At 37.6% G+C, this 27,792-nt stretch overlaps 1 protein-coding gene across 1 annotated transcript; it reads right to left on the bottom strand.

Annotated features, from left to right (window-relative positions):
* On the bottom strand, nucleotides 1-27,782 carry CD226 (CD226 molecule). The gene is given in 8 exon segments (XM_057414773.1): nucleotides 1-165; nucleotides 1,396-1,456; nucleotides 2,335-2,443; nucleotides 2,817-2,823; nucleotides 9,879-10,184; nucleotides 18,413-18,431; nucleotides 27,030-27,254; nucleotides 27,256-27,782. Coding segments are annotated over 8 exon segments (1,014 nt in total). The 5' UTR covers nucleotides 27,378-27,782.
* Nucleotides 27,783-27,792: the final 10 nt, after the last annotated feature.

Genomic DNA, 27,792 nt, shown 5'->3' with positions numbered 1-27,792 from the left:
TTATTTCATTCCTAAAAAGGAATCAAATGGTCTTTTCTTAGGTTTAAATGAGACATCATCGCAGTTGACATAAATCTCCTCTGTCTGCTCAAGGGATGATTCTTCTTCTCTTCTTCCTGTGTTCCATGTGCCATGAAAATTAGAACTTCCATAACTGTTACCAGGCTAGAAGAACATTAAAAAAAATAAGAAAAGAAAAAGAAACTTTTAAGGAATTTTCTTCAAAACAGCTGCAACTTTGAAAAAGGAGAAAAATGCCACATTTTCCTCATATGCTGATTTATTTTGGGGAAATATTCAACCATCAATTGATTATTATTTTTTTTTTGTCTTCATGTATGCTACAGATACGTTTTAGGTTAATACATATGAAAAAAGTTTCACTTTGAATGTTTCCCAGCTGTCCTGCATCAGGTGCCTGGTAAAGCACCAGTGGAATGCCCCCTTCCCCTCCCATACACACCACAGATAATAAAGTAGTCTCTCCTATGTCAATCTTAAAACATTCTGAATTATTCTGAAGTTATTGACCATGCTAAGAATTAGTCATGTATTTAAGACAGCTTAATGTGACCATGCTCTGATTAACTGGCATGGGAGGAAAGGTGTTTTCTGAAGTAAATGACTAGCCCGTAGCCTATGGTCACTGGTAAGAGCTTCATTCTGGTACAGTGACCCAACAGTCAAAATGAGACTAATGGAAATAACATGAGGTCAAATGGCTTTATAAGGATATATTGACAGTGGAGCTCACCATTGGATCATACAGAGGATCATCTGAGAGGATATAAGTGGAAAGCCAGTCTCATATCCACTGTGAAAATGGAATCATTTCCTTAAGTACAGCATAGCTTCATACCCCAACTTAAAATATGAAGAGACAAGGCAGAAGCAGTGAAATTGTTTTCCACTTCTGAAGGCCTTGAATAGGATTATTGGGGGGGGGGGGAGGATGAGAGGGGAGGGAGTTGGGGGACAGAGAGCTGCAAAACATTGATTATGACAGTACAAAAAAAGAAAGAAGCACTGAAGCATCTGTCCCAACAAATTACAGTGAAGCGCAACTAGAAAAAATAGATCAAGACGAAGATTATCGCAAGATACAATTGTTTGCTTCAGTTTTACAATAGTGACTTGAAGAAAATAAATAATAAGAATGCTAGTGAACCAAAAGAGCTAATTTGTTAATAACATGGAATGCAGTTACAACTCTAAATGTATCTGTAAAATATTAAAAAACATTCATTAAAAAAATAAATAGCAATAATCACACTTTAAAATATTACATTTTTCCTGTCTATATAGTTTAAGATTAGACCATAAGATTTAGGGGATATAAAGATCAGATACAGAAGAGAAAGGTCAAGAAATATACAAGATGTGAGTTAATTCCACCTGCATCTGAGTAGGACACAAATCGTTTGAGAAAGTCTCTGTGATCCTCTTCCTCTTCTTGCTGAGGACACACATTCAGTCAGAAAAACAGTGGAGGGATCTGCATCATGAATGATAGCATACTTCAAAATATCTAATTCCAGCATACAAGAAATAATTCTGGTCTTGCTCACTGAAACCAGTAATTACAATAAAAAATCCAAATAATCTTTCCTCTGACTTGTAAACTATAACATGTATGAGATAGATTAGCAGTGTTTCATAAAAGCCTGGACAAAGAAAAAGAGGCCCTTTGATTCAGGAGCAAATGTGGGAAGCTGTTGCCAACAAGTTCCAGATATTGTGGCAGGGGAAGAATTTTTTTTTCTGCTCACTTTTTCTTTTCATTGGAAACAGAGATTCTGGATCACACCAATAGCATATACTTGGCAAGTAATACAGCCAACTTAGATAATGGTTTAACAATGAGTTTGGATCCAGCTGTGAAAAAATTTGGAACTTTAAATCATATGACAGAAAAATGCTAGAAGATGTAGAACACCCCAAGATGTCACCTGCCCTCTATGCACAAAATAGGAAAAGTCTATGCCTAGGTTTATGTTATTCCTGACAGATTACCTTTGGTGTGAAATTCCAGCTAATACCACTGTAAGCATTTAGCTGACTAAGGAACTTCAGTAAGCCATTTGTTTTTCTAATGTGAAAAATAAGAGGGGGGAGGGGGTGAGACACACCTCCAACACGGACATAAACTGTCATTTCTTTCATAGGCTGTAGAATGGATTAGGTTTTTTCAAGTTTAAAATGTTGGTGAGAAAATTCAATTTTCACATCTACATTTTTTTTTTTAACTGATACTGAAGAGGATAGTAGCATGAGCTGTTAACACCTTCGCATTTACCTGCTTCTGTATATTAAGCAAATTGTTTTGTTACTCACTTTTTGTGATAAGCAGTGGTAATGAAGATCGATAGAAAAACTAACAGTAAGACAGCAGCAGAAATTCCTCTAGCTATGCTGACGATAAACCGTTTTTGATACCAAGTTGCTGAAATACAATAGTAATAAATATCGTTAGTATTTTGCATAAACCAGCATGAACTTTTTATGACAAAATAAGTTGAAAATCAATGATCATGTAGAGACATTATTTGATGACAGCTCATGATCGATATTCAGACCTCACAACCATTTCTTCATTTCTAAAACACCTTTGTTTTGCTAAGCTAGTTATTATGAAATTGTGAAAGGTGAGTGAGCACAGTTGTATGAAAAAATCCTGCTGCCTTGTATAATCCTTTCCTATTCCCTTCCCTTCCCAGGTAAGAAAACATTGCATACATAAGTGACCTGATATATGGATAATAAAAGCACTCTGACTACTTAAGTGAATGCTGTTGGCATTGTAAAAGTTAGATAACCAACAATCTTGCAATATGTCCATAAGCAACAAGATACTTTTCAGAGTACCGGAAAGACCACCTCAGTCCTCAAGAGGATTTCTATTCAGTACTACACACAGTGTGCCAATTATTTTCTGCTCTAATTCAAAAAGAAATCTCTTCATTTTTTAACAAAAATATTTCCACAGAAATTTCTTCTGTTTCATCACTTTTTTTTAATAACATATTATTTTACGTGCTTTGATGATGGAAGTCCACCCTATTTGTTCTAGCCTAAGCAAAAATAATTTCTTTGCGAATTACAACCAATGCAGGAAAAGTTATATTTACAGTAACTTTGCTTAAAATGCAGACTTCTTCAGTATGGAGTCACATCTTCAAATGAAGCTAAGGAGCAACTAGGCAGGAAAAGATGTGATAACTAAAGGGTAGAGACAGGCAAGACACTGGCCTCTAGTTATAAGTCAATATATTCTTGCAGTGCCTAAGTTTGTGGAGTGGTAATGGCATATTATTCTCATTTTTGAGGTGAAAAAAGCTGGGGCAAAAAACAGAGGTAATATACTCAAAGTCACACAGGAAGCCATCACACAAGACCTCAGTACAGTTATCATGCATTTAAAACTCTTAGAAAAAGAAAGTGTTAAACCACATAACTTCAAGCCAGCTTTTTGCAGCACACCACAGGGCCCTGCTTCCTGCTCCTGTGTTGCACCTCTACACTTCCTTCAATTTCTCAACATGTAAGAGTAAAACAAAAAAAGGTACAAAAAAGTGAGGATGCCCTGGGATGGAAAAGGAGTAATACCTCTTGTGTTACTTAGCACAAGAGATGGTGGTCATATTTCATGGCCACAAGTTGTTTCATGTATTTCAGATAAACACTAGCAATTCATTGGTGAACAGAGACGAAAAAATTGTCGTTAGATTAATCACTCTTTGATGTTCTGTCCACTGCACGGGGGAAGATAGCATTCAAAGATGAAACCACAGCTTCCCTGAAGACCTTTCATTCTGGGTAGACAAGAAGGTTACATGCTCAGTTCTTAGGCAAAAGAAAACAGTCAGTATCACTAAGGACTTGTTGTGGTTTAAGCCCAGCCGTAAATCAGAGCCACGCAATCTCTCTTTCACTCCGCCCCTCTCCCCTGCTCCTGGAGGGATGGGCAGGAGAATCGAAAGAATGTGACTCCCATGGGCTGAGATAAGAACAGTCCAGTAACTAAGGTATAACACAAATCACTACTGCTACCACCAATAATAAAAATTATAAGGGAAATAACAAGGGAAGAGAATACAACCGCTCACCAGCCATCGACCGATACCCCACCTGACTCAAGCAGTGATCTAGCCCTTCCGGATAACTGCCCCCAGTTTTACATCCTGGGCATGACGTGCTGTGGTATGGAATACCTCTTTGCTTAGTTTGGGTCAGGTGTCCTGTCTCTGCTTCCTCCCACCTTCCCCTCCTCCCTGGCAGAGCATGAGGCTCACAAAGTCCTTGGTCAGAGTAAACATTACTGAGCAGCAACTAAAACCATTGGTGTTATCAGCGTTGTTCCCAGGCTGAAAGTCAAAACCACAGCACTGCACCAGCTACTAAGAAGGAGGAAAATGACTGCTACTGCTTAACTCAAGACAGGACTGTAGTCCCAGCTAACCAGCTGCTGAGCCATCACCATGTCTTTTCTCACCAGGATCAAAAAGGTTCACAGCTTCTTATCTGGCTATCCTGAGTAGCAGCTGAGACATGCTCAGGTACGCATCTTTAGTATTAATGTGATCATTGGAAAAGATAAAAAAAATATAATACTGATTACAGAAAAGTCTTATCCTTGCATTCCAATGTTATTTTACTGGAAAGAAAAAAGAAACAAAATCCTCCCAGAAGTTTACACTGATGAAGGTATGTGACACAACAGAAAAGGCTGCCTGGTAGCAAAAAGTGATGCCTTCTGTATTATAACCACATATGAAATCACTCTACTACCAGCATGTTTTCATCTGCTGTGCACTTAAAACGACAGGATAGTGCATATAATTATGATCAAATTCAGAAAGATTATGTCTTTTTTCAGGTATTCAGCTACCTGCCACAGAACATCATTTTCTCTGCCATGAGTACTTAAGGAGAAAACATCCTGTATTCATGGAGAGAAAAATTTAAAATCTTATATTTTATCATCAAGGATGGTTGAATCTGAATAGAGTTCCATACTTCAGCATCATCCCCATCCTTCACTCCAGATCTAATTTTTCTGAATTCACCCTCAGCTTTATCAGGTTAAGATAATCATCTAGGAGTTAATGAGTTTGAGAGATGGGATTATCAGCTGTCAATTAAATCTGGATTAAAAAAAAATCGTTAGATTTTATTTTTTTTTTAGAACTGACAACACCTCAAAGCCCTTTTGCCTTTTCTCATTTGAAGTGAGCAAAGCCTTCCTGGAGCATTTGTTTTCTTTAACTAAATAAAACCTTTTGTAATTACTGACTTTAATATAACATTCAAAAGTTTGCAGAAACATGTCAGAGGCTTGTCATGTGTCTCTTTAGTTCTTGTGTTCTCATCAAAGGTGGCATACTGATGGCAGGCTATTAAGTGTATTTTCAGCTGCAGTTCAATTTCTGTTAAGTATTAGACAATGTGTCTCTCTCTCTGCCATCTTTCTAGCCTTGGCACTTTATATATATATATATATATATGTATATAAAACTTACATATACAGACAGCATATATATATATATATGCTTATCTATCAGACGGCATATATATATATATATGCCGTCTGATAGGCCAGACAGCAATTTGTTTTAACAAGAGATTTGAACTCACTGTAAAGATCTGCATGTAGTTTGTCACATGCCTTGCTGGACTGGCACATATGGTTTGCTAACTAGACATCTGAAATAGTTTTGCCCAAATCTCAAAGGCAGAAATCCAGCATGAATGCATTCATGCTCAGAGAAAGGTGATTTGTTGAGTAGAGACCCACAGCATGGTCTGATATCTTGTGTTCACACTGTATGAATTTATGAGGAAAGAAGGAAGTTAATTTCACTCCTACCCTGATTGTCCTCACCACGAGCTGTAGCCTTATATTCTGTTTTCTGTGGCACAGAAGTGCTACTTTCTTCTTTTAGCTCAGAAGGACATAGATAACCCTCAATGACTGGACAAGTTGTAGCCTGCTTTTCATCTGCTGCTGTGAAGATCATACTGGGTGCTGTTGAAAATAATCTAAAGGCACAGTCAACATGGGTTCACAAAGGGAAAGTCCTGTCCAGCTAATGTGATTACCTTCTATTAAGGTAAGGTAACCAGCCAAATGGATGAAGGGGACAAATGCAGGATTCTACATCCAAGACAGAGTAACAGCAGGCATAAGTATAAACGGGAAGTGGAGTGGCTGGAGAGCAGGCCTACAGAAAGGGATCTGGGGGTACTTGTCAGCAGCAGGCTCAACAGAAGTCAGCAGCCAAAAGGGCAAACAACACAGGCAGCCTGTCAGAAGATGTGATTATCTCTTTGTATTCAGCATTGTTGCAGCCTCACCTTGAGCACTACGTACAGTTCTGGGCCCCACAATTTGAGGATATTAAGGTATTTGACTAAGGTGTCAAGAGGAGGGCACCAAAGCTGCTGAGAAGGCTAGTACAAGCCATAATGTAATTCTGACCGTAATTATACATTTAAATATAAGCCCCACCCAGCTTTTCAGACCTAGTGGAAACACATAGCAGCACAAGATGTTTCTATTTTACTTTGTCTAAGAGAGCTTGCTATCCCACTTGCTACTGAAGCAAGAAAAACCTTATTACATCTTTCTAAAAATGGCTGGGTCTTCAGGATGGAATAAGCATTCCTTTTTTAACTCTGCTAACTTTTCAGTTCTTTCATGTGGTATCTCACCTTCTTTCCCAGTCATCTATCAAAACAATACATGGATTGTAAGTCAGTTTCCTCCATTCAAAAACATGCTCAAAAAAAAAAAATCTAATAAAAGGAAAAGGCAAGGTAAGTAAAAATCAGAAACAGGTTCAAATGTGGAATCTGGTGACATGACCAATCTCCATATCATTAGAATTTTTAGAAGGAGAAATATGATGAAGAACACACCAGAAATTTATCCAAAGTCTCTTGAATACATTATATTATTATGAAATATTCAGCCTTCTGTTTCTGTAGGTGCTGTCCAACAAAAGTTACACTCCTTTGCATACACATGCTGCTTTATGTGTGCCAGGTTTCAAGGTCAAAAAGATTAGCAGAAGGCTCCTTTCAGATGGAAATTCCTGTTACTAAAAACAACAATCACAATATTTAGCGGGATAGACTGGACGAACTTAATGATAATGAAAGCACCTTACGGTTTTACCTTCACTCATGTTGAAAAACCTTAAATGCAGCATGCTGACTTCTACTGATAAAACTGCAAGAATAGTTCAGGCTTTCCTGACATTTGAATACCTTTTCCCTCCTCTCTTCCTTTTTTCTTCATAGGAATACCATGCTGATTTTCCTTGCAAAAATACATTCACCTATAGACAAGAAGCAATCTACTTCTTTCTACAGTACCACCTCTCAGAATCTGAAGGTTTAGAACTATCATCAGCTCTGCAAATAATCCTGCACTCTTATTTCTACTTCCTTTCACCCAAGATTCCTCCTCTTCAGACATTCTTGGGGTCTCTCAAAAAATATTAATAATAAAAAAATTTCTTTTCTTTTACTTTCTCTCTACCTAATCAGAGTTTTCTGTATTACTGCTTACAGTGCAGCTATTGTCCCAACGCCTAGACTCAGTATTTCAAAACATCTCTGAAACTGGGCAAAGCAAGAAGATTCGCAGTACGCATGCAGAATCACACTGACAGACAACAAAAATTGGAGGAGTTTGGTAGCAAATCCAAGCTCTTGTGTGGCTTAACTGTAATGCTAAGCCAAAGAAAAAGATGTGACTGAATTGACAGAACATACACAAAGAACTAGCGTAGCAGTTTTCTGTCAGCACTTGCTTTATTCAAACCACGTCTGTTGCATCAAGCAAAGGCACTCATGAATTTGTGAGAGACTTCACTGGCTGGGCTACACATTGCGGGGGGAAGCTGGCGCCTGGCCTGTTGCTTCTCTCCCCTTAGTGTTTCTCCATATCTCACTGCAAATATTGTGTTATGAAACATTTCAAACATTAAAAGAGAAATAATTGGAAATCCTTGAGACTTCACTTCTTTTGAAGTTAGTGAAAATTCAACAAAACCCACCTCATATCAAGTGAGGGCTTAAAAGGGAGACAAGGGAGTGATTTTTGAATCAGACTGTACTTCAGCTTCTGCAATGGTTTTATACTTTTTTTTTCCTCCAGTAAACAGGCATAATTATGCTGGCATTGTTAGAACAAAAAATTATATATAGGATCAATTTCAAGAGCAAAAGAAACATGGAAACCAAACTCTTCTTGAAAAAAGTTGTTTGTGTAGGTAGTTCTGGTAATTCTGAAAATTACTGTGTTGCTTGCAACTCATATGCATTCATTTTGGTATGAGAAGCACTTGGAGCAAACAGAAAATACTTCTATTACTCTACAATTTGGATATGCTTGATTACACCAATATCGTAAATATTTTGAAATTTGAATGTTTAAAATTCCTAAAGGTGAGAGGAATTTTTGTCCTTATACCTCTTTCTTTATGGCATTCTGCTCAATTTCATAGACTTTCATGGTCAAGTATCAAGAGTAAAGCAGATCAGCATTTTTTTCCCAAGCATATTTTCCACTTCTCAATTAATCATATTGCAGATTAAGCATATTCTGAAGTTTTATACTCCATGCTACAGCTCTTAGATATGTCTACCAACACTCATGTATTACCAGGCGCAAGGCAGAACACCAAAAGCTGGACTGAATACTGCAACAGAAGAAGGACCCATGTAGAACAATGTTGTGGTTTAAGATCGGCTGGCAACCCAGAAACCACGCAACTGTTCGCTTACTCCCCCCCCTTCCTACCCCTGCTTCCAGAGGGATGGGGAGGAGAACCGAAAGAATGTAACTCCCATGAGTTAAGAACAGTCCAGTAACGAAGGTATAACACAAATCACTACTGCTACCACCAATAATGATAATGATAAGGGAAATAACAAGGGAAGAGATTACAATCACTCACCACCTGCCAATAGATACCCAGCCTGACCTGATCAGTAAACTAGCCCTTTCGGGTAACTGCCCCCAGTTTTACATCCTGGGCATGACGTGCTGTGGTATGGAATACCTCTTTGGTTAGTTTGGGTCAGGTGTCCTGTCTCTGCTTCCTCCCACCTTCCCCTCCTCCCTGGAAGAGCATGAGGCTCACAAAGTCCTTGGTCAGAGTAAACATTACTGAGCAGCAACTAAAACCATTGGTGTTATCAACGTTGTTCCCAGGCTGAAAGTCAAAACCACAGCACTGCACCAGCTACTAAGAAGGAGAAAAATGACTGCTACTGCTGAACCCAGGACAAATAAGAACTGTATCTTCAAAATACATTCTACACAAAAGAACTAAAACTACATGTGCAGACCTAAGCTCCCATTACAATCAATTTATGACAGTAGTCACAGTAAAAAACACTGAGCTTCTCAGTTCCCCCCAGAGAAACTCCTTACAAGAGTAAGGTTGAGGCCAGTATATATTTACATTTTCAGCTGAGTGTGCTCTTTGTCTTCATTGGAGGGTAAGTCTTGCCCTGGGCCCCTGTTTCTCTCTGTGCTAATAGGGAATTCCCCTCATATCTTCTCTGGAAGAATGCCCTCCTCTCCCTGCAAACTCATGCTGTCTATCTTCTTCCCACCATCAAAACAGTTTTTCACAAATAGATTAAGTTCAATAATGAGATCACACAAGCTTAAAACAAGTCTCTTTCTGTGGAAATATGATTAATTGTTAACTTTGCCATATTTTACATGCTGCTAATTGGAGTATGGTATTATTTAAATTAACCCTCACTTGTTACCAAAGAGTTATTTTATATGGGTGAAAGTGTTGATGCCTCAGAAGGTCCTATTGTGAAAACATTTACCGCTTCCTCCTTCCAGCCACAGTAAAAATCATTACATGGGTTTTGTTTCTCTCAGTAGCTACACAGTGGTAATTTGCAAAGTCAGAGGCTGTAATGTTTGGGATAACAATATAGGAGTTTGCCTGATCAGAGCAGCCCATCAGTGTACGCTCTTTGAAATGTGAACCAAAGCTTTGCTTTCCTGATGAGCTGCACAGAACAACAATATCTACTCAATCTGCTTTAATCCTTTCCCACATCACTTGCAGTACTGAATCTGCAATGTTATAAGGGCAAGTAAAAGCAACACTTTCTCCTGGCTTGTTAAACACAAGATTGTTTTGTTTCTGAAATTCTCCAAAAACATTTGTTGGAAAAAACACAAAAAACAACAAAAAATGCTTATAATTCATTCAAGGGAAGTTTAGTATCAATAATTCCTGTATGGCAAATATTGATGAATTGACTTACAGCAGAAAGATATTCAGATCATTTGAAATACTGAAAAATATATTGATATTGTAAAATATCATGACTATTTTTTTGTGCACATTTAGACAAAACAATCTTTATGGAACCATGAGTCCGTGATGACATTGCAAGAAGACTACTTCTATAAATTTTGAGTACAAGTGTTTTATTAACAGTTTCAGCAAATATTTAACTGCATTAATTATGGGACCAGCCTAATGAAATTTGCAATAGTCTTGTTCTGCTTTCACACCAATTAGAATAAGAAAATGGTTTGATGTGACCCTCAGGACATCCATTAGTAAATTATGTTAAAAGATATTCCAGCCCATGAACTACAATTCTCCCATTCACAAACCTCACCATTTAAATAAAAAAAAATCTTATCTCTTCATATACTCTACTTGGGAAAAACCTACATGATAGGCTATGGCATGAAAGGGGACTTCCAGACAAATTAAAGCCTTCTACCACATAGAAACCATAGGTGTATCTTAACATATTTTTTACTTAAATCCCTGTGCGTCATTGTTTTTGAGTTATTGTTTTTAGTAATGAGTTATTGTTTTATTGTTTTTGGTAATAGAATTCACTGCTTACAAATTTAATAAATAAATAAATAGACAAAATTAAAAATAAATTTAAAAGCTCTTCAGTGGAAACATTTTCAATGTTTCTGATATCCAGAGCATTCAATAGTCACTTGGTTTCTAAAGTCAGCTATGTAATGCCTGTATCTCCTAAGTTAAGAGTTTCATCATTTTGAAGACTAACGTTGAAATGATCAGTAAACTGTAAAAAGACTGATCTTTCAAGCTCCTCAGTTAGTTTCTTTTGTATTAGATATCTTTAAGTAAAAAAAGGTCACTGCTGTGCATTTTTAATATGTTTGCCACTACCTATGGCAACAACTGGAAGCAGAGAGAGAAAATTAAAATTGCTTAGGAAAAATGACAGTCATTAAAGGCATCAAAATGTGTTTATAAAAGAAGTTTTAAAATGAACATGTAACCAGATTCATGGGGATGGCTACAGAAGGACTCTGGGTGGAACATAATACACTTTAGAACTGAGCTAGATTTAGATTCTCCTTGATATATTTTTTTTATTGAAAACCAAGGGAGCAAATGCTGATAAATTGTATTGTTTTGGATGCTGGTAGTGCCATGGTTGTCTATGTCATAGGTACTAAAGAAATCATCATTACAGGGGGGCCTAACTCACCTCCTAAGCTAGGTGCAAAGAGAAGTAGGATTTCATGTGGGAAAGTATACTACTGGAAATGTAGGAATAATCCTCCATGTTGACAGGACAGAGAATTCATTGTGGAAATCTCTGACTTCTGAGACTTCTGCAGTCTTTGTGAAATGATGAATGAAAAAGTCTAGCCTGCAGTTTTTGTTAATGGAACACAGCAGAGAAAACTTACATTCCTCCTTCCTTTGGAGACCAAAATTATGGTTAAAACATTGAAATGCGGAAAGACAAAAGGAACCGTGTCTAATGAGTTTACCTTAAAAAAAAAAAAAATGAACTTGAAGATCCATTTAGACTGCAATCGAGGAGACAGAAAGTTAATGACAGACAATAACAGAAGAGAGGTAAATTCACTAAGCTAAGCAGAAGGTACAGCACAGTGAAGCTAATTAAGTCCTTGGACAGCTTGCCAAAGGCAGATAAATTTCTATTACAGAATATGACTGCCAAGGCTGGATAATCATTTAAGATATCATGCTAGTTCGAGCAAGAATTTACTCATGGAAGCCTAAGGATTATTCAAATTACACTAAATGACTACTATGATGGGACCGTACACTTGCAAAATATGCTCCTTGAAGTGCAGTCACTTAAAAGTCAGTATATTAGAACAGGTAATATTTTTTATGTCTAGAAGAGTCATATCTGCAGATTGAGATTCAGATCTGCCACTGAAGAGGAGTAAATGAAAAGGTGATTGAAATCAATTTTCTCTCTTTCATATCACATTCTTAGAGGTCAGATCCTTTCTGCCTGTTCCACTTTTCAGACCACTAAATTCTAGCAACTATGTGCATTATGGTAAAACCCATTTCTTCTCTGAGAAGTGTCTTCCTCTTAAGTGGGCAGTCTTTCCTGTTCTCTCCTATGAGCAAGCCCTACTGCTACCCACATTTGCCATAGGAGCCTTGAGGTCTCTCCATCCTCTCCTGGGTCCGTCTTTGCTGTTCTAATTATTTCATGCCAAAGCCACCTTGAACTCCAGGTATTTCTCTTACTTAAACATGTTTTTCAGGGAAATTATGTGTATGATGCTACCTCCCACCTTCCAGATGATTCCCATCTGACCCAAAGTGCACCTATCCGGGACTGTATAACAACCAGCCTACTTCCCTGACACTCTGTTATACGTAGAAAAATGTACATTACACATATGGTCAGCTGCAAACAAACAGATAAAATATTTCCTTCCAAAATAAAGAAAATCCCTTCTGCCTTACAATTTATTAATTAACTTTGTGTGTTATATGGACATGGACAGTGGGATTGAGTGCACCCTCAGTAAGTTTGCCGATGACACCAAGCTGCGTGGTTCAGTTGATACTCTGGAGGGAAGGAATGCCATCCAGAGGGACCTCAACACACTTGTGAGAGGGGCTGATTCCAGCCTTATGAAGTTTAACCATGACAAGTGCAAGGTCCTGCACTGGGTCGGAGCAATCCCAGGCACAGCTACAGGTTGGGCGGAGAAGAGATTCAGAACAGCCCTGCAGAGAAGGACTTGGGGGCGTTGGTCGATGAGAAAATGAACATGAGGCAGCTTCAGGGTGCACTTGCAGCCTAGAAAGCCAACTGCATCCTGGGCTGCATCAAAAGGAACGTGACCAGCAGGTCAAAGGAGGTGATCCTGCCCCTCTACTCTGCTCTTGTGAGACCTCACTTGGAGTATTGTGTACAATTCTGGTTTCCTCAACATAAAAAAGGCATGGACCTGTTGGAACAAGTCCAGAGGAGGGCCACGAGGATGATCAGGGGACTGGAGCACCTCCCGTATAAAAATAGGCTGAGGAAGTTGGGGCTGTTGAGCCTGGAGAAGAGAAGGCTGTGTGGAGACCTCATAGCAGCCTTCCAGTATCTGACGGGGGCCTATAGGGATGCTGGGGAGGGACTCTTCATTAGAGACTGTAGTGACAGGACAAGGGGTAACGGGTTCAAACTTAAACAGAGGAAGTTTAGATTGGATATAAGGAGGAAATTCTTTCCTGTTAGGGTGGTGAGGCACTGGAATGAGTTGCCCAGGGAGGTTGTGAATGCTCTGTCCCTGGCAGTGTTCAAGGCCAGTTTGGACAGAGCCTTGGGTGATATGGTTTAGTGTGAGGTGTCCCTGCCCATGGCAGGGGGGTTGCAACTAGATGATCTTAAGGTCCTTTCTAACCCTAACTATTCTATGATTCTATGATTCTATATTTGCCAAACAATATAACCTGGCTTCCCAATAATATAAAATACAACATAGTGTAGCATACTGTCATAGGCACATTACATAGCTAAGGTTGCCTTGCAACTTCAGTGAAGAATTTGCAGATACAAATCTTGATATATTTGTACAGTCTTCTAGTATACAAAAAATAAATAATATGTTAATAATGAGAGCTATGTACAAACAGCCACGTTAAAATAGAAACAGGTTTGAGATTCTTGGCTCCCATACATTCTATGACAACCATTTTTAAACATGGGTACCCCGATTTTTTTTTATTTTTTTTTTTCCATTTGTACTTGTCAGTGTGCAGCAACGTTCAGGTATTTCCACTCTCAATAAAAGATGTAAATCCCTTCCCTTTTTACAGCATGGTACCTTGCACAACTGAAATTATGTAGAGCACAAGGAGGGGAGACCTACGTAGTTCTAATTAAATCTTCCAAGTACACTAAAGTGTTCCAGGCTTTTGTTTTAAGTGGTTGTCCCATTTTATTTTGACACTAGCATCAGCATAGTTCTTTCATCCTCCCTCTCTGTTCAACCACTTTCTTTATTTAGCATCTTCCTGAACACAGTTGCTTTGCTTTCAGCCTGGTACACGTAGGATGAGAACCTCCCACTCTGAGAAATAATTCTATGGGAAAAAAGCAGACCCACACACCTTCACCCCCACACACGCACAGCTCAAGGTGGCACATGATGGGTGAATATCTCAGAAATGCAAAAAATAATCTACCATTGCATCTGATAAAAAATAGAGGTCCCCTGCCCACTGCTCATTCCAGCCACTGCCACTGCTGCCTGCTCTGCCCTTGCCATGGCCACGTCATCTTGCCTCTTGGACAGAAAATAGGAGAGGTGGCAGTATTCACTCTAGGGGCATTTGCCTCTGCATAGTGAAGAAGTGCTCTGTGTTTGATATCCTCCCACAACTCTTTTGGTAGGATGGTAAATTTTGAAGTTATTCATGTTCCTATCTACCATTAGACATTTAAATGAGAAAAAAAAAAGTGAGTTTTCATTTTCTTTAAATATACGATCTTTCAATATTTTTCTTGGAAAACAGATCTTGAAAATATAGAGCTATAAAAGAGTATAAACCAGCTTCCCAGTATTTAAAGGATCAAGCAACTAAACTCAAATTTTGCAGTACAGAAATTGCTGGAATTAAGAAATAGTTTTTGAGGAAAAAATAATACTGATGTAGTCATTTTATTTTTTTTTTGTTTCCTTTCCCTTTCCTGCCCTTGCTGCTAATAATTAAAAGTCAAAATGAATGCCATGTAAAAATTTGATCCCCATTCTTTTGGGTGCAGGTTTTCAGATTTTCTACTTCTTGGTTCCAGTCCTATCCACTTCAATTTTTTTTGCACTTCTCTTCAGCTTGTTTATTCTTTTTTAAAGTCAGGTATCTATGACATTTAAAGTGCTGTGCACTGCAAGTTTAACTGGTCCCAGGTTTATAATTTTATACAAGGTTCAAGAATTTCACTCTGGACAACATATAAATCTCATACATTCCTCTTGATTTAAAAATGTTTATGACAAAACCAGAAGTCATACTTCAAAATCTATTTCTGCAGTTTCAGAAAGGCAAAATTCAACACATTAAAATAAAATGTACAGAAACACTCTCTGGCTTAACATGTTTCTGCACCTCTGTTGAGGTTTAAAACTTAGCAGAGGTTAAGTACTGTCAGAGCTGGATTTATATAAAGAGTGTTACACCAACACAATGTTCTTCTTCTGCTTATAATAAGAAGTAAGAAATCAAATTGCAGATGAAAAGGAGGCTTAAAATTTATGGAGATGAACTTTCTCTGGAGCTCTTCTTTGCACCAAGAAAATAAACTTTCAGGTAAGGAAACACTTTAAGAATGACCCCTTTACCCTTCTTAATATACTAAATATAGAATTATAACTAGCTCCTAAACTAATGTTTTCCAACTCCATTAGGACATACCACACAGTTTTGTTGAGTTTCTAAAAAAAAACTGGTTTTCCCTTTGTTGAATGAGACCCAGAAACAAGGATGCATAACTATTGAATAAGTTAGAACAGCAAAGACCTTAATTTCTGATGAGCCACTGGCACTTGTTCTACAGTTGGACTCAAAAACCAGCAGAAGTGCTGTGTTTGAAAAAAAAATATTTTTCTAATAGCAACTGTTTGGATCATAAAAGCTAAAATAAAAGTATTTATGTTCCTATACCCTTAAAACATCCCTTTAAATATATATTAAATTATAGTGCAACAGTTTTGTGAATCTTTCTGTACCAATTATGAATTCTGCATGGTGTTATAAACACTTAATATGTAATTGTAATTCACCTGCCAATTGAACTTTGTTTAGATATATTCCATTGCTCTTTGTTTTTATTTTACTCTTGTAAGGTGAACTTTAGTTACCTAGAGTGCAGGGAAAGGGAAAAACCAAAGAGGGAGAGTGAGTACAGTGCTAATAAGAGTGAGAAAACACATGCTTTCTTCAGTATAAACATTCATGAACTTCCAGCAAAGAGAATTTGGTTGTTGGGGAAGAAGTCATGTGATGAAAGCATAAAATGCATTATGTCAAGATTCACCTGCAGGACAGTCTTGAAGATATGAGAGGTCAGAATATCAAATTTTCATTCTCTCTAGGAATTTCATCATCAATTCAGGATGAAGAGAATTTACCAGCAATAGGAGTTCAATGTGCAGACAGGAGTGACACAGCCTGTCTCAACCTTCACTTTGTGTAAATAACCCATATTGTCTCATGGTGGATGAAATGTTATACTGAGAAACCGCGCGTCAGCATGTGAATGTGTGTGCGTTATGTGCCTACCTGCTCATATCTTCCATGAGGCTCCTGAGGGCTGGACTTTAACCAGGGCAGAAGATATCATGTTTTAAGCCATACAGAAGAAAAAAGGTAGGGAGGGAAAAGGTGTAAAGAATCAAACTGGATCCTAAGGACAACTATTTGAACTAACATTTCTCAGGAGGGAAAGCCATGGGTGCCAAAGCAATGGACAGGACACACAAGTAAGTTTCCCAGCCCCAGAAGCGTTGTAACTAAAGCTCAGGAGTGAAGTATGAGGATGCACTGTGGGAAATTTCTGCCCTGTATCTCAGATCCTAGTTGTTACTTTTAATGTATTTTTTTATGGATTTAAAATATATTGGAAAAGAAGGAAAGATACATTTTATTATTTCATAAATTTATGAGGCAGCTTTGTAACAGGTAAGAAAATTGAAGAAATCAAATGTTTCTTTTCCATTTACTTTTGTCCTTTTAAGTTATAAATTATATTCCTGGTCTGACAAGCCAGCTGAAAGAAGCATTCATCATTAGAAATACAAGCAGCAAAAATAAGTTCTGCAGATAATAACATTTCAGAAATTAAAATATTAATCACCTCTTAGTTATTTCCTTTAGAGTATTTGGAAGTTGAACTATCTGAATCTGTAATTCCTTTTACCTTCTGCTTTTCACCTATCTCTGTTCATTCCATAACCTATCATATATTTCCCCAAATAAAATATTATTCAGTCTGTCTTATAAAAATTAATAATATTTCCTAAATTTGGAACATTTTAAAGCTGTCACTGTATGCTTTCCATTTCCCCCTGCAACTGCATCCTGTAATGATTTCCAAATTCCATTATCTCAAAATTTCATGCATCACTTTTACACTGAGAAGCAAAACTCAAAGTTATAAAACTCTTGTATTGGTTTAACTACTGGGTATTACAGTAGCTATGGTTGATACTAGAGGAAATACCATACTCCAGTAAATCGCTACGTCACATCGATAGCTGCAGTGGCATAGAAGAGTAGCTGAGAAGATGAAGTATTTTTGGCTTATAGAGGTTGGGAGATACTTGCCCCCCAAAAAAAAAGTTTAACCCACTAGATTCAACTACAGGTCAGTTTTGACTTCCCTAACTGCACCCATTTGTGCTTAGATAGTATGTCAAGATTCCTCCCAGGTCAACTGCCCCTGCTTCCATCCCATCTATGCTTCCTGGTTTATGCTTGGGTTTAGTTAGGAAATTCTTGTCTATACATGCTTGCATTACAGTATATTTGCTTGATTTTCTGCTTGTCTGGATGGACAATTGGAAGACATTTCCGTTGTAAATCTTTTCTCCGTTACCCTTGGGATTCTTCCGAGAAGATCCCTGAATGGGTCAAAGTCTGCTCTTCTGAAGTCCAGGGTTGTGATCCCACTTTCTTTTATCCCCCCTTTTGGAATTATGAACTGTACTTCACAGTGAAGCTTGCCCCTGATCTTCACAACCCCTACAAGTTCTTCCTTGTAACTGGTGTAAGACACCAGTTGAGTGGAGTGCCTCCTCTCTTCAGCTACTTAATCACATAGTGAGGAAGTTATCATCAATGCACTCCAGAAACCTACCAGATAGATTATGACCTGCTGTGATGATCCTCTACAGTTAGCAAGTTGTTATACTTTCCAATGAGGACCACAGAATGTGAAGCTTCTTCCAGTTTTCAGGTCTTATCTATATCAGTCCTGATTACCCTGATCAGGCAGTCAGTAGCAGACACCCACCTCAACATCACCTGTGTTAATCTACCTGCTAATCCTTATCTATGAGTTCTTGGCTGGCTCATCATCCATCCCCAGGCAGAACCTCATGCATTTTTACTGCTCTCTCACATGAAGAGCAGCTCTCCTTCCCTATTGTCTTAAACTGTCCTTCTTAAAGAACCCATATCTAGCTATTGCAGCACTCCAGTCATGTGAGCCATCCTACTGTGCCTCTGTGATCCAAATGATATCATAACCCTGCAATTGCACACAGAGCTCTAATTCCTTATTTGTTGCCCACGCTGTGTTCACTGGTGTACAAACACTTCATATAATCATCCAGTCATGGTTATTTCCCAGAAATTATTTCCCACCTCAGTGTGTCCACTTAGCATTTCCTCATATTTGTGGACATACTTGGAATGGTCACATTGTGCCCCGATTTGCTGTTTTCAGGATTACTGTCTATATAATCCCATGCCATTTGCTTGGCAGCCCAGTCTACTTCCTTGCTCACTAATGGGTTGTTATGTCACTTTCTGTTAAAGCTTCTGTCACCAGCCTATCAGTAAGGACGTTTTTTTCCCCATGTTATTAGGTGGATCCTGTCTCTTCCTGGCAGTTCTTGATCATCAGAAAGTTCTATGAAAAGGTAACATCTTGTTGTTGACACCAGCCATGCAAATGGATCTTGACCTATGGAATCCACCCCCTCTTACCACAGATTTTCCCATCTTCAGCAGGATCAAGGAGAAACCACCTAAGCCTCCCATTCCTTGACCACCACCTCCAGCACCATGTAGTCGTGCCTGATGTGCTCCAGGTCTCTCCTGGACTTGTATTTTGTGTACATATGAAGAAGCAACAGAGGTTAGGAGTCTGAGGACTGGGCAAGGCTTGGCATTCTCACTGCAGCATCCTAGTGTCTACCCTGGCAAGCAGCATATCTCCCTAGACTGCAGGTTGGGTCAGCAGCTGAACACTGAGAGTCATCCCCAAATTATCACACAACAGCAAGTCAGTTAATAGCTATAGTAACCAGCTGACACACAATGCATGTTCATCAAAACAATGCTCTTAAGGAACATATAAAACAACCCTTCTAATTTTACCTTATTTTGGTGAAAGCAAAACAGTCCTGATGGGTACTGATTGCTACAAATTTTTTCCTTAACATAGCATATTCTGATGCAAGCAAAGTAACCAAGAGTACATAAAAGCATCATTAGCAACTAACTGGACATTCAAAATGGTAAGGAGTAAAAAGAAGAAAAGAGGAGAAAAAAAAAACAAAACAACAACAACAAAAAAAAAAAAAACAGGGCTGAATAAAAGGATCTGGATGCTCTGATTGCCAGCCAAATAGAATCAAAAATGTTCTTACATTATCTGTTTCTAAAAGGCAAATTTTCTCAGGTGACAACAGTCATATACAAGTCAAAGGATACACTAGTCTGCATCATTTAGCAATGATGGAACACAGCGTTTCATTCAATGTATCTTATCAATAAGGTTATATACAAACTGAAGAAAACTCCTATGAGAATAAGAACGACAAAATTTAGAATCATGAATTAAGAAGAAAAGTTAAAGAGTTGTGTTTGTTTAGTACAAAGTGATTCAGAGGAAACTCCAGGAACAAACTCACCAACAAAGTTTTCAAGCTGACAAGCAGGTATTCTGTATTGCAGCACCGGGAGACATGGGGGATAGCTCCTTCTAATGTCTGTCCCCGTATTGCTACACAAGCCGTCCTTATATAGTCCCTGGGCATACATTCTTGAGGCTACATATAGATTACATCATTTTCCAGAAAGTTTCCCACATGCCTTCAAAAATGTCGTGGTGGTCTCTGAGGGTCATTTACTTCTTCCAACAATCTCCATCACTTCTGGCAGCCTTTGAAGCACACGCAGTAGGTGTTTATACCAGCTTAATCGGTTTGTTAACACTACAGACACAGCAATCATTCTGTCCTTCTTCTTATCAGTTAGTTTAAGGGCAGGCCATCCTGGACACCTGCTATTCCCAGATATTCCCAGATACTCCTTATCCCTACGTCCTGTTTTTCTATACTGTTTTTCTTACATTCATTTTGTACTAAGGTCATAAGGACCTAAAACTACACCAACTACAACAGTTTATCTTATACAAGAATTCTCAGTATGTTCCCTAGCTGTACTCTATTTTTTTTTCTGTGAATCATGTACCTCAGTAATTTTCCATTGTTACTGTTACAAAGCCATCAAACTTAACATTACTTAAAACTGATTCTAAAGGTTTATATATTTCATTTTGTAATTTTGTGCCCCCCTTGTCTCAAAAGGGATGACTGAAGAGTGGCAACATGACAGCTTTCCCCTTTTTTCCAAAGGAAGGACTACGGTGAATTAAACAATCATTTTTAAACAAGAGATACAATGGGAGAAAAAATGCTCCTTGTAAGGCTGGTTAAACACTAGAATGACTACACAAGAGTTTTATGCGTTTCCAACATGGGAATCACTCAGGGATCATACAAATATGCTTTTCCTGCCTCAGAACTCAGAGATGGTGATATTAATTTGGAATGTCTCTTCCAGCCCGAGTTTTCCACAATTCTATAATTCCTTTTGATCTAAGCTTTTCCTTCAGAAAGGAAAAGGAGATACCTACTCTACTCCCAACACAGCTGGTTTGGGTTTGGCTTTTTTTTTTCCCCTGGTCTGTTATACCAAAGGGGCATGTAATCCTTAGTTCATCACAGAAGATAAAAAGTAAGAAAAGCAGCATTTAACAGGTCAATAATCACAGCAGAGTTGTGACGAAGGCATTTTCACTTGCCTATATCTTCTTCCTTTCTAATTAGGTGCTGACAATGTGGTTGATACTGTATAAAATAGAGAGTATACTTGCTCTGGGGAGCTCAGTGTCTAAGAGCCAAAGAATGAAGATCCCTTAGGATTAGTTCTTGTTTCCGTGTGCTTTAAAGGGTTGATAATTTTTCACTGTTAGACCTATGAATCACATTCTAAATTGAGACAGAGATAAATAGAAAGCAAGCTATTTCAGGTGAATAGGGACTTGAAAAAACTCTAGGCAACGTGCTGCTTTTGGCAGGCAGAAGAATATTAATATAGAAGTAAGTGCTGAGTGGCATGGATATCATCACACTAGCTAAGAATAGAAAAGCTCTGTCTCTGCTATCACAGAAGAGGTTGATCACTCTATTTAAAATACGGGAGTACTTCATGGTACATCTGGCATTTAAATACTCTATTAATGAACTTTCATTCTTGTTCAGAGTTGCTAGCAAAATATATCCCCTGAGCAAATGGTCCATTGTCACTGATTGACAGAAACACAAATTTACTCATGAATTAAAAAAAGAAAAAGAAAGAAAATTTCCAATCATATAACAGCTGCACCCCCACAGCCAATTATGCAACTCTCCATAATTCATATAATGGGTGTAAAAGGTGTATAAGGATCAAAAGTATATTTCTCATTCTATTCCAAGCATAGCAAGGGAATTTTTAAATCAAACTAGTATTAATTTTAACACTTAACAGAAATAAAATGCCTGAAAAAAATAAACGTAAGTTTCAAAATATACAGAAATTCATGTTAGAATTCAATAGTCTTGAAAGACAAATAAACAAATGCAGGACAAAAATATTTCAGGTAATTTTAACTACATCTATTCTTTATGTAAATAAGCACACAGCAGTGCTCTGCCATAAAGGCCAGCTTTCAAATAAACAGGTTATATATATCATATAATTTTTCATGGCTGAAGACTTTTGACTTTCCATCTAGATGTTTAACAAAGACATAGTCTATAGGAGTAGAACAATATCATTTTTCGATCTCTCTAATGATGTTTATTACATTCTATATTTTAAGTTAAATTTACAATGTAAATTTGTCTATCATGTATTTTAGGATTGCTGATCTAACTTCAACTGATTGAGTTCTGCATCACAAAGCTAATTTACTTTGCTTCTAAGACAGTTTTTGCCTACACTCAATCATCACTGATTCTGTTAAATATAAAATAATGTTTTAATTATACATTTCAATGGAAGAAACGCCTCCTAATCCAGGGATTGCTACATTTTAATGCAATGCAAGCTAGAGAACTAACTATTAATAAGGCCAAGTAATCTGGGAGGATGTGTGAAGCCCACAAAGCCAAATGTACGTATCAGGACTTCTTAAATCAGAATGACTCAGATTATAACTTGCAGGTATGTGGGAGGCATTAAGACAGTGGTCTGGTAACGTGCAAAGTATTTCACTGAACTGCAGCCAACAAAGAAATGCCTCATACTTTCATAAGGGCAAGCCAGAAAAGGGCAAGATTACCATTACAGGCAAAGAATACAAAACTGAAGACAGGTCTGGAAAATGATCAAAATAAACAAATGGATCTATGACTCAATTGGCTATAGGTAAACAAAGATCTGGGCAAACTAGAAAAAGACAGAGGATATAGTGTGAAGAAAAAGGAATTTTGCCAATACCTCTTCCAATTCCTTTGTAAATAATGGTGATTCCAATAGCCATTCTAAAGTGCTAGAGACTGGAAACGTATCCTTTCTCTGTATACATTTCTTTGTAAAAGTTTATAATTCAAAACAAAAGAAAGTAGCAGAGTTCCTGCTGCTGCTTTGCTGTTGGTTAGGTACATGGATAGCAAATGGCAAAATGACACAGCTGAGTACTCTGTTTTGAGTGGCCACCTGGGGTGACAATTAAACATGCACCTCCATGCACTCCTGCCCAATGGACTGATGGAGTACACTGCTCTCTCAATGCTCTTTCATTCGAAAGTAAAATTACAACACCTGCAGCTACAAATGCCTTCTCTTCGAGGCAGCAAGTGTATAAAATAACATCTTTTTGATGATCAATTTCTGCATGATGTCTCCAAACCTAATGTTTCCTCTATTAGTAGTGACTTCTGTCTCTTCTCCTCGCTTTCATACTGCATGCAAAATCAGTCTTCAGATATAATTTCTAAGCACTCTATATAAGAAACTACAGATCATACTTAAGCTGTTTATGAATGAGAAATAAAGGTGAAATAAAGCTATTCCTACATCTTCATGTCTTATAAAAAATGTACAAGTTTTCTCTGAAAGTATGAGTTTTGTTTGCTTAGTGCAGGAGTATTTGTGACTCAAAATTCCCCCTGAATTCTGTTCTGAACACTGTTGGGTGTATGCTCACATTACAGGAAGAAAAAGAAGCAACAGATTCACCCAGCTGGCAAGTACCTTCCTGTGGGATAGCTAGACTATTCCTTGCCAATATGCTCATGTATAACAGTGCCAGAACATACTCTCGAGCTCTTTGCAATTATGGCACGCAATTTCAGCACTGCATCCACTTGTAAGACTATCCTGAAGTTGCATGTGAAGTTTCCAATATGATATCCTGAGTATTATTGCTTTTCTGTCAGTATGTTTCAGTAACTGCCAATAAAGGAAGCATGGATAATGGTGTGCTGTCTGAAGGAGTTCTTTCTCACCTATTTCATAGATGTTGTAGGAAATCTTTATCCAAAATTTAAAGCAAAAATAACAAAAACCATTTTTATTATGTATTCTGATACAGAGCCCACAACTAGTTAAAACAACAACAACAAAATCACCACAATAATTCCATCAAAAATTTTATATAAGTGGTGATTTATCACCAATTCCAAGGTCTTCCATCTTCCAGTGGTGCTAGGATAGTACATCAAGAAAAGACCTCTATAACCTTCTCTTTCTCTTGGGATCTCAGATTCTTTTGACAGCTCAACCATTGTCTTTCCAAGATTAAGTATGGTTTGGTTTTTTTTACTTTTGTCCCTGCTAGAAAAAGAATCATCTTCACCCCACCTAGCCCATGGTGGGGCTGAGCTTTTGATCACCAACCAGACAACTAAGCCAGGAGCAGAGTCCTAAATAGCGTCTCTTCAGTATTATTTTACCACCTCATACACCGCAAATCACTTGATAGCATCTTTAATCATATATGAAAGACTGTAACCAGAATGGACTTTTTCTTTATAAAGACATCTTTGCTATAAAGGGAAATAAATAGGAATGTTGTTGAAATATTAATAATAAGTGCTTACTGCTTCTCAAATACCTGACTTCTTTCTTTCAAATACTCAAATTTCTTCTTTCTTCTCTTCCTATGACCCCAAATTTTTTTAATTGATTGATCATATAGTTTCAGGCTTGTTAACACTTGAGTTGCTGGATCTAGTGACACTACTGTACTACTGTCGCATATTTAATTTGCAATGTAGATTGAAGTTGTAATATTTTATCTTCGCTGACGGTACACTTCATTCTTTTTGGATCAGTGTTTATAAAAAACATGTTTATAGGCATCTATTGAGATCTTAATAGGATTGTTCTCAAAAACTGTGATTCATTTAATGGAAAAGGATTAAATTTCCTTCAGCATTATTATCTCCCTCTGTAGCAGGATTAAATTGATATACTTGAAAAAAGGGGGGGTGGAGGGTGTGCCTGATGTTGGTTTATGTTTCTGTTTTAAGTGTGCTCAAACCAAGACAGAAATCCCATCTACTGAGAATACTGAATCCCACAGTATTGTTTTAAAAACTATACTTTTGGTAACTGATCTCTCTTTGCGTGGTATACACTGTGCTGAAATCTGTAAGTGGGTTGTCTAATACAGGTGTTGGACTGAAGGTCAACATCCCACAGGAAAGTGACTGCCTTGTTTCTTGCATTGTTTCAGATTAACCCTAGCCTGTAAATTCAAGAACAAATAGCTGAGATCAGTACTGCCTTGGCCAGGAAAAGGACTTAATAAACTTGCAGATCTCTACTGCACTTAACTTTTAGGATTTTACAGAAAGTGAACCCTCTGTAACTAAGGGCTCAGCACTTCCAGAACTCAGGATGGACTGAATCAAATAAGGGATTTGTTTTGCCTTTGCTTGCTCCTTTTTGTAATCAGCAACCTGAATTTTCAGATCTTAGCTTATCTGAATGCAACCAAAATGTATGTTTCTAATACCTACACTTGCAACAATACAGCGCATAAATGGACTGGCAGAGGAAAAGAAACTAAGGAGACACTACTTCAGTAACATTAGTCCTTATATAATAAAAAAGACACCAGAGTGAAGCAAGCATGCAGAGATGCCGCTAAAGGGTCACAGTTGAGACACTCTGACCTGGACTGCAGTGTCCTACTCTGAAGGACCTTGATCAGCTCTTTCATTAGCAGGACATTCCCTTTTACGTGTGAATGACTGCGAATTGTATGGCTATGCTGATGTGCCCCACAGAGGGAAATCTTTAAAATTCCAAGCTATCTTACCTAACTAAACAATCCAGGGAGACAGAATAATATTTTTCAAATCAGGGCTCAATTTCTGATTTGATGAGCAGTAGTTTACTAATAAAATGCTAGCAGAGACAGGAAGATAGAGTGGGATTCCTATTTCATCTGTGCCATCAACAAATGTACTGGCTAAAATCAAATTTCAAAAACTTAGTGGTGCAGGCAGAAACAATCTTTGTTGGATTTTTGAAGTTCAGGTATGTCCTACAGGAGTCAGGTTCGCTGTTTCTTTGTAACATTGAAATGATAGAATTGTAGTTAAAACAGGTTTGAGATGAAGTCTCAGAAGGATCAGGCTAGGAAAGGGCTGTTACTTTTATCTTCTGGACTTTGAAATGATAGGAAGTTAATCTGTATTTAAACTCATTCTTCCCTATCTGGGAAATACAATAAAATATTGAATGAGGTTTATTTTCACTTTGGAGCATGGAAAAGAGGAACAAATTCTTTCTACACTCACAACACCAAATCAATAAACCAATACACAGAACCGGTTATCTTTTGAAAACTATTCTATCACATGTACATAACGATCTTCTAAGGACTTGTCTGCTGTCAGAGAAGCTTCATTATTTGCATTAGAGTTGCCAGTTGACCAATGGTGATAGGCACACATGGGAAAATACTAAAAAAGGGTTCTTTCTCCTCTTACTCATAGAGCTGGAAAAGAGATCAAGTTGGATGAGTGATCAGGTAATTACAAAGCCTTTGGATATGGACAGCTACACAGAATTTACACTGACGTAGTTGAATCTTTTTGTTTCCCTCTTCCCTTTTCCATTTTTAAAAAAGTCTCCTTTTTCTTCTTAAACTTCCCTACTTCTCTCCCTTTTGATGCCACACCATTCCTAAATAGTAATTTTGTTCCTGAACAAGCACATACAGAAAAGCTTCAAGAAAAAAAGCAGCCCTAGTTTCAGACCAGGAATTCCCTCACCATACAACACAAAGATTAAAATATGGTTCATGGGTTACAAAATTCATCCCTGTAATTTCATGGGTAGTTGCAATTTCATCCTCTGAAGAGATCCTATAGCTGTTGAACTGCTATGAGAAACTTGGCCCAATGGAAATATCACCGTTACATTGACCATTAGTATCTAAAGTCTGTCATGTAAATCATTGCTGCTGTAACTTCTTGTCAACGTAATTTCCCCTTCTTAATTTTCCGCTTCTCTTAAAATTACATTTTGTCAAAGTAATATAATTCTTTTCTGTTGTTCTTGTTCTTTTCCATGGATTATTCCATTTCTGCATGCTATATAATTAAAAAGAAAAATTACAATACGAGACACTTCCTAAATTGGCATGGCTTTCTGCTTTGCATATATCAGATTTTTTTTAAAAAATGAGAGATTTACTTACCTGGCAGAACAATTTGTATTACTTTCTCCCAAATACCATCTGGGTAAGTTACGATGGAGCGAAAGTGTATACCAACATTCTTCAAAGTGCTCTTGATGAAGGACAAGGACTTGTCTTCACTGGAAACATTTTCAAAGGGAATTCTGCAGTTGTATTTGTCTTCAATATGTATACCATAGATTGGGTGAAAGACAGCTATATTTTCTTTATGAGTTACATTGTTTCATCCAGGATGCCTGGCTTTTCGTGGCTTTTTTGGGGTATATGCATTGCAGTTTCACCTTCACAGTAAGTTTTACAGTTGAATCTGCAAATTTTCCTTTCACGCTGGTTAAAGCACACATAGAAATTCCATTTCAGAATTAACATAATTGAAAATTGAAATTATAGAATAACTCAGAAACAACTTTGGCAGCACTACAAGACAAATTCTGCAGAATATTTTCTCTAAAAAAAAATTAGCAAACCCTAGAAATCATTATTACTTCTAACTTCTGAATATCATTGAATAGTTAAAATTTGCTTGAACTACACAGTAACACATTTGTGAGTTGCAATTATATCTGTCATGATGCCATAAAAAAAGGAAAGCTGTTAACTAGAAATAAGAAAGCAGCCTTACTTCCACAGAGCTGGAGACCAGCAGTAATGATAGCTGCATGGTCCATCTTAAAAAACACTGGAATCAGTGATTACAGTGTGACCTAGTTTTATGCATATCTCTGTGCACCATGTGCCCTTCATGTAAAATGGATAGTT

Source organism: Pezoporus wallicus, unplaced genomic scaffold, assembly GCF_028554395.1.
Source record: "Pezoporus wallicus isolate ANWC-B61680 ecotype Strahan unplaced genomic scaffold, APGP_CSIRO_Pwel_v1 contig_2, whole genome shotgun sequence".
NCBI classification, from domain to species: Eukaryota; Metazoa; Chordata; class Aves; order Psittaciformes; family Psittacidae; genus Pezoporus; species Pezoporus wallicus.
Note: the sequence above shows the minus strand (reverse complement) of the source record. Positions and strands in the feature narration are given on the sequence as shown.